This window comes from Pristis pectinata, chromosome 18, assembly GCF_009764475.1.
Source record: "Pristis pectinata isolate sPriPec2 chromosome 18, sPriPec2.1.pri, whole genome shotgun sequence".
Classification (NCBI taxonomy): domain Eukaryota; kingdom Metazoa; phylum Chordata; class Chondrichthyes; order Rhinopristiformes; family Pristidae; genus Pristis; species Pristis pectinata.
The window spans coordinates 7206948-7219960 of NC_067422.1; the positions used below are offsets into that span (position 1 = coordinate 7206948).

Here is a 13013-nt window from a genome sequence, read left to right on the forward strand (position 1 = left end):
TTATGGTAACAAGGTTGAGAATTACTATTATAGAGTCCTTGGACATACAGACAAAGATATTTAGGGAATAAATCTTGAATCTGAGGAGTCACATGTTTCTATTTGAAAATTACACAATTTTCCCACAGCACAGACTGGTTATTAGGGTCTATCCTTGCTCAATAAACATATAAAGGAATTCAATTACTGCAATTGTGCTGCAACTATATATAAAAATTCAACATTTGAGTGAACATTCTCCCACTTAAGTGCAGCACTGAAGGAATGCTGCACTGTTGGGAGTTTCTGGAGAGGTGTTAAACCATAGTCCCATCCACTAAATTTAAAAGAATGAACAGGTAAATTCTCCAGTATCCTGACCAATATTTATCCTTCACTGAGAAGCATAAAAATTGTTCAGTCATTATCAGGTTGTTTATGGAAGCTTGCTGTGCACAAACTAGCTGCCAGTTCCTCCATTATAACAGTGACATTTCAAAGTATCCTTAGACGTTTGGTAAAATGGCAGGTATATATTTATCATGAGCAAATTTGTTATAGAACAGGGGTAAGTTTTTTTACCAGAGAGTGGTGAGTGTGTGGAATGGGCTGCCGGCAACGGTGGTGGAAGCGGATACGATAGGGTCTTTTAAGAGACTTTTGGATAGGTACACGGAGCTTAGTAAAATAGAGGGCTATGGGTAAGCCTAGTCATTTCTAAGGTAGGGACAGGTTCGGCACAGCTTTGTGGGCCGAAGGGCCTGAATTGTGCTGCAGGTTTTCTATGTTTCTAATATTACAGCACAGTACAGGCCCTTTGGCCCACAATGTTGTGCTGACATTTTATCCTGCTCTAAGATCTATCTAACCCTTCCCTCCCACAATGCCTTCCATTTCTCTTTCATTCGTGTGTCTAAGAGTCTCTTAAATGTCCCTAATGTATCTGCCCCCACAACCTCTGCCGGCAGTGCGTGCCACGCACCCACCACTCTCTGTGTAAAATACTTACCCCTAACATCTCCCTTATACCTTCCTTCAATTACCTTAAAATTATGTCCCCTCGTGTTAGCCATTGTCGCCCTGGGAAAAAGTCTCTGACTATCCACTCGATCTATGCCTCTTATCACCTTGTACACCACTATCAAGTCACCTCTCATCCTCCACCTCTCCAAAGAGAAAAGCCCTAACTCACTCAACCTCTCCTAATAAGACATGCTCTCCAATCCAGGCAACATCCTGGTAAATCTCCTCTGCACCCTTTCTAAAGCTTCCACATCCTTCCTATAAAAAGGCTTCCTATGTATTTAATGACTTTGCACTTTCAAGACACTCGAGACAAGTGGTTTCTATAATGTGGATCTTATCTGAGATAGTTAAAACATTGAATAAAGCCAAAGAAACTGTTACCAGCTCAAAAAAAAGTCTTAAAATCACCAAAGTACACTCACTGAAAATTCAAGTTCGAGGTCTTGCTGCTAATATGATTGAAAGTTGCAAAGTACCCTTTCAGTATTACTTTCAGTCAACAAATCTGGCTAAGAAAATTTACAAAATCTGAACATTACAAAATTAGTGTATTAAGTTTAACACTAAATTATCACAGAGAATTTAAGAGAAATGCAGTCAGAGAGTTAAGTCCAAAAAAAAGTTTACTTATTCTTTAATTAGTCATGTCCTCTTCTTCATCCCACAATGGAGTACATAACAAATGGAAAAATGCATTCGAATGTAGTCATTTTATAGTCCATTATTTGTTAGTCTGTTGGAGTTTTCCTCTGAATTCTTAACACAATCTCCTGAGAATTGTACTTTATAATAGATTCCATTTTGCTGGTGGTGTTAAATGAAGCCCAAGACAAATATTCAGAGTTCTATGCAAATATATTTTCCTGAGCTGGCTGATCCACTGGCAAAAGATAATCATCATGGGAGTAGGAACATAGCTTTTGATCATGATACTTATAAAAGGTGCACTATTAATAAGACAGAGTTTGAAGTTAAATCACAGAAATGAGTGTCATCTTTTGTGTAATTACCTGTTCAGAGCTAACACAACTCTCTATTTAAACTCATCAACTTTCCTTTTCCCTGCCTCATGATCTTTTAATTACCATGATTCAGGGAGTAACAGTAACATAGATCTCAATAAAGTGATAATAACTTATTAAAAGGAAAATCATGTAAAATTTCCATGCAAAAAATGCTTAAAAAACAAATGTTAATGAAAGGGGCATAAGAAAGCATATTCACATTAGATACTTACAATGATTTTTGAAGTCAGAACTTTGCTAATTCAAAACCATACCAAATAAAACGAGTATTGGTTTATTTTTTGACTTACATCAATATTTACTGTTAGACAAGACACTTCTCTTAATTCACTTATGTGAAGTTGACATTCAATTTAAAAGTTTTATGGACACAGGTTTGTCAGGACATACATTAATTAAAACTGTAACTTTTAGGACAAACATAAAACGGAATATTTAAATGAACCCAGAAGCAAAATGAACACATTAAAAAGCAAACTATAACAGTAAAGCAAATTTACAGACATAATATATCAAAAAAATTACTTCCTCTAAGTATGGAACATAAAGAAAAATCAACAAATATTAATTAGTTCTGCCTTTGCTGAGCACCTAATGACATAAATCAATAAAATATCCTGACATTACGTTACTGGTTCAGTTTCAAAGGCCACTAGCTCTCAAATGTTACTAATCTTCACTAATGATTGAAAAGAGATGTGGACAATGAGGGGTAAGTGTAAGATTTACAGGAAAATAATTTTAAATGGTATTCCATAATTTCTAGGTAGATAGATATTTAAAGCAAGAGATTTATCTGAGCTATTTACGTTGTTAAGTGCTGTAATACAAACCAGACCTAAAGAAAAATGCATGAATTTTGAACTTTTATCTTTTTAAACCCATATTAAAAGAGAGTTAGAATATTACCAATTTATTTACCAACTATAATTTATAGGACAGTATGTATTACAGATTCTATTGAAATACTAATATGGTCCCTTGAAATAAGTTACCAAAATGCATTGGGCCTAGGAATAATTGGCACAACCAAATATGCTAAGAAAACAGAATGAAATATAAATTTCCATTAGTGCCAAGTTATTCTTTAAACCACTGAAGATTGTTTTTTTTATTGGGGATGGGAGGCAGTGGTGAGATACCCATTAAAGTTTAAGATCTTTATTATGCAAATTTGAGATTAAAATTGCTTCCTGCACTATGAACAGAGGAAATTAAAAATATACCATGGCTTAATATCTGCAAATTCATTTGATACCATTGTTTTGTTAGTAAACATTAAAATTGTTTTAATTTTAATTGCACCTTAAAATACCCTTATAAATAGAAGAGCAGCATGATACATAAATAAAATCAAATTACCATAAGTGTGATAGATTTTTGAGAAGTCTACAATATCTTTCACAGGTCAATTAACTGAAAATAGAATATGTAATTTTAAATTATATACTTAAAGTTTTTACTGCACTGGACTTGTAAACACATTCACTAACCATCTGGATATTTACAAGCAGCTGGTTTAGTACACCCAAATGTTCAGACCATTCCTTTGGTGCATCCCATAATTTTAAATTAAAACTATTATTAAAAATTTTGCCAAGCAAACTCACTGCAAATCTAAAGTACTAAAATCTGGTAAACAAAAAGAACAGTGCTGAAGTAAGATTATTCATTAAATTTAGTGTACTGATGTAAATGCCCATCCTAATTGCATGTTTCAGGATCACATTATTAACAGTTCTTCTGATCTGGGATTCCTTTAATTTGTTCGTCAGCTCTCTTGATTGCCTCTATTGCAGCCAGCTCTTTAGCTTCTTTCTTTTGGTTTCTTGCCTCAAATTGTAACCTTTAAACAGGAATAAAAGCAAATGTGTTTAAAAATTGGAGCAGAGGTATTGAACATTGCTTTTACAACACCAAATAATCAAGAAATTAGCCTGCATTAAAATTCTTAAAAATTAGGAATCTCATTAACTTCAAAACTCCACAGCATTAGAGAACAATCATATTGGAAAATCTCTTTCATTAATACTAAATGCTTATATATTTGGTCTAGCTTGCCACCCTCTCCATCCTGCAAGTGTACATGAAAATAGGGCTGATACACTTCCCACGGCACCTTTAGATGCATGTTCAGGATTTGTAACATATGCTCTTTTACTTCTTTTCCCACAGCCCCAAGCACTTTCCAGAAAGAACAGTAATTTAATTTCAATTTAGGATGTAGTATTTGCTGATCACAATATTATTTACTCAACATCAGAATGCCTAACCATGATTAGGATACCACTTTGAGGAAAAACACTACAATCTGCTGGTAGGACTGTTTCTGGTCAACTGTCATTTAAGTCATCCCATTCTCATTCTCAGATTGACCTCCGTCCTCTATCTCCTACACTGGAACTGTATGTTTCCATGTGTGCTGGCAGCTCGGAGCAAATTGTTGCCTTCTGTAAAAGAGGGGTGAAGAAAACTTTGTTCTCTCCAACTTCTTCCAAAGAAGTTCAAATACGAGTTTAATTAGTTTGGCACAACATGGTGGGCTGAAGGACCTGTTCCTGTGCTGTTCTGTTCTAAAAACTCGTGTAACAAAAGCTGATTATATTGGATAAGTAGACCTAACACATTCTTTAACAATAACAATATTCTTTATACTGAGGGTCAAAAACTTAATAACTTGTAACAAAGGAAATGGGCAACAAGAGCCAAAAAGAAATCTCCTTGTATTCACCTGTTCTTAATTATTCTTTGAACAATGTGGTCTGTAGTGAGATCATTACCACTATGGATGGTTTTGAAGATGTTGCGTCGCTTAGGTTCCTGCAAGAAAAATAAAATATGAAATCAGAAACAGAACTGAAGACTCAAAGGACAGGTCACAGAAATAATTTAAAACCTGCCATAATTGCTAGTTTAAATCCAAAAGCTGTCACTCTATGATATATCCATTCAGAAATCATTTGACTCAAATGATAAAACACTGCAGAATGTGGCCTTCAACAACATTAGAGGGTCACACTATTGGTGTTGGAGTTGGTTTATTATTGTCACTTGTACTGAAGTACAGTGAAAAGCTTGTCTTGCACTACTGGGCAATTTGAAAAGATCTGCTGGTAAGGTCAGAGCAAACTGAATTTCACACGTGTGTGTTGTGTGTGGTCTTATTTGACGACATAAATTTGAATCTAAGAATATGATCCAATGTGGAAAAAGTTATCCAACAAATGCACGTGTAATTTTGGTATCAGTCCAAAGTATTCAACATGCTGCAGATACCATCAAAAACACAGCTAACACCAGAAGAAAATTATTGAAAACCCTTTAAAATTTGATTTCTTAGACAACGGTTCCTGGCAGCTTTTCAAAGTTGATAATGAACATGCAAGAAATCTTGCCTCAGCACATTGCTGAAATTTGCCTTTGAGTTAATTTAAACAGCATCAGCCTTCAAATGCAGAAGGTGTTAATGTTCTTTGAATTGCGGAAGTTTAACATTCAAGGTCTTGAAGGGTTGTTTATGTAACAGATTCGACACTTCGGATAAGTGGATTGTTTTTTCTGGAGTGTCAGAGGTGAGGGGAGACCTGAGAGAAGTTTATAAAATAATGAAAGGCATAGATAGGGTAGACAGACAGACTCTTTTTCCCAGCGTGAAAATGCCAAATACTACAGGGCATAGTTTTAAGGTGAGAAGGGGAAAGTTTAAAGGAGATGTGCAAAGTTTTTCTTTAAACAGAGAGCGGTAGGTGTGTGGAAGATGCTGCTGGGAGGGTGATGGAAGCAGATACGACAGTGATATTTGAGAGGCATTTAGACAGGCACATGAACACGCCAGGAATGAAGGGATACAGATCACGTGCAGGCAGATAGGATTAGCTTAATTTGGCATCATGGTCGACACAGACCATGGGCCGAAGGGCCTGCTGCTGTGCTGTACTGTTCTATGTTCTAACACTTTATTTGGTCCTCATTCTATGCTGCATGACCTAATTGTAAATTGTAAATCTAAATACAGCAGAGAGGCATATCACATTAACTCTTAAAATGTATTACTTTAAAATGTCTGTCCAGCTGCGTTTGGGAGTTGAACGGAGAAGGGGTCCTTCCACTGTTTCTAAATTGCCAGACTACCCGTCTGATATTGAACACTGGATAAGCAGAAACTTCCTTCAATTAAATTTTGGAAAGAAATTGTCTTCAGTCCCCATCATAACTCTTTTTAACTCTGAGGTGAGTTTCCAGCTACTAATCTGTCCCATTTTTCCAAATACCCAGACCTTGCATAGTTACCCCAATTCTGACAAGTTGGGGATCCATTTTGACCACAGGTGTTTGAGAAGTTTGTTTTTTTACTAAATAATTTAATCAAGCATTCAAAGACATATTTATTGGTAAAAGAGTTTTTAATTTGTAGCATTTAAGTGTGAGACAAAATTAATAAGTTGAGAGCTCAAATATAAACTGATACCTATGAGTGTAGTAGAGAGATAAATCTTAACTTACAGCATACGGATCTGAATTATCCTTATCAGCCATTACTTCTGTCTTTCCATGACAGACCAAGTCAACCTAAAGAAAAAGAAGAACTTTCAGTCCCCATAGTGATTAATCACAACTGTAGTGAAATGCCAGTTTTATTTTATTTCCCTTTAGGCCATTGGCAAAGACTTCACAGAGCTCATTCATCATTTCACAATGAATAAATTAGTAATAACAGCAAACAGTTTGGATTTGGTCTGGCGCTTCAAGGCTCAAGTTCTTTGATGTCATTAATCTTTTCACATTCCTTTTTTCTACTTTCAATGTTAGAAAAATCAAAATATTTTCAATTCCTTGAAGGTTAGAAGGCGGGATAATCTTTCAGATCATGCCTTGTAAATCTGAATGGACTTCAATAACATAAACTTTAAACCTAATGAAATACCACTTGAACAAAATCCTTCGCGCAAAATGTTGAAAGTAATAAGCAGAGAGTTTACTTGTGCGACCTGAGGTGGAATCCAATTGAGATGGATGTGGTCTGTTTTCACACAGTGCAAGAACTAATAAGAGTAAGCAATCTAAGTCAAATGTGTCAGCACATTATTTCAGAAATTTATATTTCTTAGGCATTCCTAAAAACTCAAATGTTTGCCAACAGAATTGAGGATATTTGAAGAATAATCAGACAAGCTTTCACCCCGGCTGATACTCTTGTAAACTAGTCCTGTTAATCCCTTACATTGACAAGTGTTTTTTTTATAAAAGATTTCTTCATCTCCAGCCTAATTTTATTTCACTAAACAAAATACAATACTTTTCATGTTGCAATTTTGTCTATATATTGATATGGTTTAGCTGTATTGTTTCAATTCTTATGGCAAAACTTGATAATGCAGAGTATTTTTAAAGACAATAAGCAGCTGAATGTTTTATAATATCTTTGATTAAAGGAGTTGCATGATAGTGTTATTTGTCCTCTAGACCAGATTACAAATGTTTGATGGCAACAAAAAAAAAACAAGGCCATTCATCTCCTTGGGGTGCATGCTGGCTCCCAGGGGAGCAATCCCATTAGTCCTATTCTCCCCTTCTTTATTTCCCTGTACTTATTTCCCATCTTATTCTTTCTCACAAATGCCCATGAACTCCCCTTGATTCTTTTAGCCATTAACCTATACTAAGGGATAATGTACAACAGCCAATTGACCTACTAGCACAGGACATTGGAGGAAACTGAAACAACTGGAGGAAACCCATGTAGTGGTAAGGAGAAAGTGCAAACTCTGCACAGTTTATTTATGATTCTTAAATGGCTGTTAGTCACCTATGTCAGTAACTACTGGCATACTATTTAACTACACAAGGTATCACAGTAGATTCTAATTTGGACATCACACAAACCTGCCGGAAAGTGGCCAAGTAGAAAAATTCTGGTTGGTTTCTTTTTAATCCCTATAGGGATTATGAAGCCAGTTCACTACTCCAGCCCAGATCAACTTTGTGCATTTCAGGTCTGTGTTTCTTTATCAGAATAATGGTACAAACAAAATCATAGAAATAAAACAATTTTATATCATTCTGTCCACAGATGTTGTTTGTTTTGTTGAGTGCTTCCACAATTTTCTGGTTATAATTTAGATCTCTAGCATCAGTCTTGGTCTGGTTTTAAAGCTATTTGAATCTGATGAAGTGGGATCTATGTTCAATAATCAGACCCACTCCTGAATCACCACTATAAATCCATACTCTCACTGTACTTTGTTTCAATAAGGATGTATTTTTTTCCCCCAAGTGGTTTAATATATTAAGTAACAAAAAATCTTTAGTTTGCTCTCTATTCTTCCCCTGCCTCATACTGTGCTGCAGTGCAAATATCAATTATACATTTATTGTTAAAGAAACCAAATGTTAATAATTTAGCAAGTTTTCATTGGTGGATCTGATTTCTATTTCTGCAGCACAAGTACTTTTGAATCTCTGGGGATGAAATAGATCATTATTAGATCTGGTTACGAGATCAGGGAAGAGAATGCAGCATTGGTCACAGCAATAATTACATTTGTAGAATTCTCACTGCATGCCCTCTAGTGGCCCATCAGTATTTCTAACAATGAAATACCATGACGTAAAAATAAAGAAGCGAGAAGAGGGAGGGTACAGGTAATTTCCTTTAAAATAGATGACAAAACAAGTTGTAGGGATTATTTAGTTGGCCAGTTATCATGAAGTGCACTAACATGTTAAGAATTAAAAGCTATTCTTTATACTTTAAGATTAATCATTTTGAATTTATATAAGGATCTCTCCTACAGTTTTGCTCATGATGAATTGGAGGATATATTGTTTGATGTATTTGTGTAATGGAAATGATTTTATATGATTTTGATAATTTTGGACAGAAATTATATACAAGTTCACACCGAGGGGAAGAAAGCAATTTCATTTCAAAAAAATTAATCTATCTCAATTCCCTCTAGATTTTCCAAAAGGTACCTACCAGCTATCATAACTTGATGAAGTTGTAGAGGGAAGAAAATATTAGGTGGAAAATTATGAAGTCAATTTAATATAATGCAATTCTCAATATAAATAATCATACCTTGAAGTGATCCAGCAAATCCGCAGTCACAGAATAAGGAGCTCCGATCACTACTTCGGACACATACTGAAAAGGAAAATAACAAACACAAAAATATGTAAGTAAAATTTAGAACTTCTTCAAATGCTAAAATCTAGAATGCAAGTTAAAAAAAATCTCATACTCTAATCTCTCTACTCACTCTGCAGGCCAGTACACTGAGAGTTCTTTCATGCACATTCATAATTGGGTAATTCTTGCCTTTGTATCGGTTGACTTCCTGCAAAAGCAAGGTTTTTAATAAAACTATTAATTCTCAAATTTCAAGCTTGGACTGGATACAAGTAGAATCAAGTACTAAAGTCCATGAGGCAGAAGGTAAGCACTTAGGTTACTCTAAGCTAGCTGAGCAGAACTGATAAAGCATGATCACAAGAGCCAAAGAACACTCAAGAGAAAAGCATGTTGTAGCAAAACATGCAACACGCCCATAATTTATTGACTTAATCCATATTACAATTCCTGTCTAATCATGCAATCAATTTCCTTCTATTCAATGCACTTGGTAGAAGGTCAATAAAACTGTATGTTAACACAGGCTAATGTTCCACAGATTTTATAATGTATTTTACTATGCATTTGCCTTTACACGAGCCTACCATTTTCTTCTACAGTCACAAGAGTTCATAGATGACTTCTACATTTGAAGTAATGTAGGGCAAAATATTGAAACAAGATATTTAAATTTAAAACAGAATAATCAATTGAAGGCCAATGTATGATTACAGTACTTAAAACAGATGATATAACTGATGCACAATAAAAATTAATGTAAGCACTATAAAACCTATCCACATCAGTAGAAGTGCTTACTTCCATGTATAAATTTATTACAGCTTTAAAAGACAAATGACCTGGGAACATGCTCTTAAAAATACATATTTAAATTGAGTAAATTACTTACCTGATCAAAATGTAGACCAACAATAACATAAGGCCTATCTGCTAACTTGTAGACACTTTCCAGAAAATCTACGTGACCAATATCTTTATGAATTGTAAAGGAATGAGAATCGATAAGAGTTATTTTGCGGTCCATAAGTTAGGCATGCTTTAACTCTGAACAAAATTAATTCTCAGTAAGGATACGGAACAAATCAAATGCTCCTGCCACGTAGATTATGGTATCATTTGGCTGAGGTTCTTTTCCAGAGGCAAACTGAATGATTTTTTGAGATGTCTGTAAAAACTGGGATACTCCAGTCCATGGGCTGTGACCTTTTGGACCCTTTTAAAAAGAAAACCAGACTTATTAAACTTGCAGTGATAGGTAAAATTAATGTTAACTGCAAACATCCCTAGATCAGACACGTATTTTCCTTTAAAATGCATTTGTAGAAAGGTAAACAAAGCTATTTCTCAGCAGGTCACTGGGAAGTGAGGAAGCAGACTGTACTGGAAATATTGTTCACTATATTTCCCATGAATTCCAAAAGCAGCCAGGTGATGTGACAGTTTTTTGTTTCCATATCAACTAGTTGAGAAAATTTAACGCCAAACAGGGTGATTTCAGATTGCTATATCAGGAATAAGATATTACCTAGCACAATAAATGTGGACTAGATTTCAACTAAAAAAAACCCCAAGAGTATTAAACTTTTGCTTTAACTAATGCATATGACCTTGGTTCTAAAGATGATGAAAATAGTGTTATGAATGTGCTCAACAAGTTGACAGCATTTCTTTAATCCTGCCCTTGCATATTTTTATGGAGATTTTTTGAATTATTTCCAATTTGTAACTGACCACATACCACTTGAACAAGACTAAATGATTAAAAACATATTTTCTCCCCTCCACAATGAATGGCAATAAATTGATTGCAAATACCTAAGATCTGAAGTTTGAAATTCCTTAGACCCCACTTGTAGTGATTAAAGGGAGGAAACATTAAACAACTTTTGAAAAGTTGTACAGAATTCCAAAGTAGAAGATGTCACAGTCCTGGACATTGTTACTCATTTTAACATGAAAGACGAAGCAATGCTTTTAGCCCTCGGAAAGAAATCTAAACCTAGAGTTTTGTATTGGGCAGTTAATGCTCTGGATAAATGCATATGACTATGTCAGAAAGTTTTTATTTATGTTACCACCTTTGTAGCTGTATTTTGGTAGGTCATTTGGCGAACTGTTTTGTTTTAAAACTTAATTGAGAAGATTTAACAAAACTATACATCAAATAAATAATGGTAGCCTGCAGCTTTCAGGTAAATTAAGAATAGATTTTTTCCACGAATGAACAATAATAAACTAGTTTCTGCCTGCACTTGTTGAGGGTCAATGAGGACATGCCAAATTTCTTTAGCCTCCTGAGGAAGTAGGAGGCGCTGGTGAACTTTCTTGGCCCTAGTGTCAACGTGGTGACGTTCACTCATAGGAACTTGAAACTCTTAACCCTCTTGACCTCAACACCATTGATGTAGACAGGAGCATGTGCACCGCCCCCCTTCCTGAAGTCAATGACCAACTCTTTTGTTAAGCTGACATTGAGGGAAAGGTTGTTCTCATGACACCATGTTACTAGGCTCTCTATCTCCTTCCTGTACTCAGACTCACCATTATTTAAGATATGGCCCACTACAGTGGTATCATCTGCAAACTTGTAGATGGAGTTAGAGCAGAATCTGGCCACACAGTTGTGAGTGTATAATGAGTAGAGTAGTTGGCTGAGGACGCAGCCTTGTGGGGCACTAGTGTTGAGAATAATCGTGGTGGTGACGTTTTTGCCTATCCTGACTGATTGCGGTCTGTTAGTCAGGAAGTGAAGGATCCAGTCGCAAAGGGAGGTGTTGAGTCCCATGTTTAGGAGTTTGGAGATGAGTTTGCTTGGAATTACAGTACTGAAGGCAGAGATGTAGTCAATAAACAATAGTCTAACATAGGTGCCTTTACTGTCTAGATGTTCCGGAGATGAGTGTAGGGCCAGGGAGACACCATCTGCTGTAGACCTGTTTCAGCAATAGGCGAATTGCAACGGGTTGAGGTTGTCTGGGAGGCTGGAGTTAATGCATGCCATGACCAGCCTCTCAGAGCACTTCTTGATGGTGGACGTCAGAGCCACCAGGCAGTAGTCACTAAGGCATGTGTACCTTGTTTTCCTAAGGTACTGGGATGACAGTGGTCTTCTTAAAGCAGGTGGGAACCTCAGATTGAAGCAGGGAGAGGTTAAAAATGTTTGCAAGTACCCCTGTCAGCTGATCTGCACAGGATCTAAGGACACAGCCAGGGACACAATCCGGGCCAGTTGCTTTCCGCAGGTTCACTCTCCGGAAGACTGATCTTACATCTGCAGCGGTGACTGTGGATCTGGTTGAAGTCACCGACAATAGTGAGGAGGGACTCAGGGTATCCTGTTTCAAAGCTGTTGACCAAAGAGTATAGTTCATTGAGTGCAGGCTTCACGTCTGCCTGGGGTGGGATGTAGACTGCTATCAGGAAAGCTGAAGTGAACTCCTGTGGCAAGAAGTATGGGCAACACTTCACCATTAGATATTCCAGGCTTGGTAAGCAGGAACTCACCAGGACCGTCATGTCCGAGCACCACGAGGTGTTGATTAGGAAGAAGACTGCTCCGCCTCTAACTTTGCCTGAGGATGCTGTATGGTCCATCTGGTGAAGTGAAAAGCCCTCAGGTAGTACGGCCCAGTCAGGCGAAGTAGGTGTAAACCATGTTTCGGTGAGACATAGCACACAGCAGTCTCTCAGTTCTCTTTGGTAAGTTGGTCTCACTCTTAGTTCATCAACTTTGTTCTCAGTGCCCTGGATGTCACCTAGTAGTGTGCTGGGGGAGGGGACTTGAACCCATGCTGTTTCAGCCGCACCTACAGCCCAGCCCTCTCACCACGATTCCGAGGTACGTGGCT

The 13013-nt window shown here is 36.6% G+C and overlaps 1 protein-coding gene across 1 annotated transcript in view; it reads right to left on the reverse strand.

The window, feature by feature from the left end:
* Positions 1-1841: 1841 nt before the first annotated feature.
* The window catches only part of pcyt2 (phosphate cytidylyltransferase 2, ethanolamine), a 45577-nt gene continuing 34405 nt past the window's right edge, over positions 1842-13013 (reverse strand). Inside the window, exons 7-13 of the mRNA XM_052033270.1 lie at positions 10240-10378; positions 10055-10137; positions 9293-9370; positions 9112-9177; positions 6534-6599; positions 4762-4850; positions 1842-3876 (exon numbers count right to left, since the gene is read on the reverse strand). Coding sequence (XP_051889230.1) covers positions 3762-3876; positions 4762-4850; positions 6534-6599; positions 9112-9177; positions 9293-9370; positions 10055-10137; positions 10240-10378 — 636 coding nt within the window. The 3' untranslated portion in view covers positions 1842-3761. The remainder of the gene's footprint in view (positions 3877-4761; positions 4851-6533; positions 6600-9111; positions 9178-9292; positions 9371-10054; positions 10138-10239; positions 10379-13013) is intronic.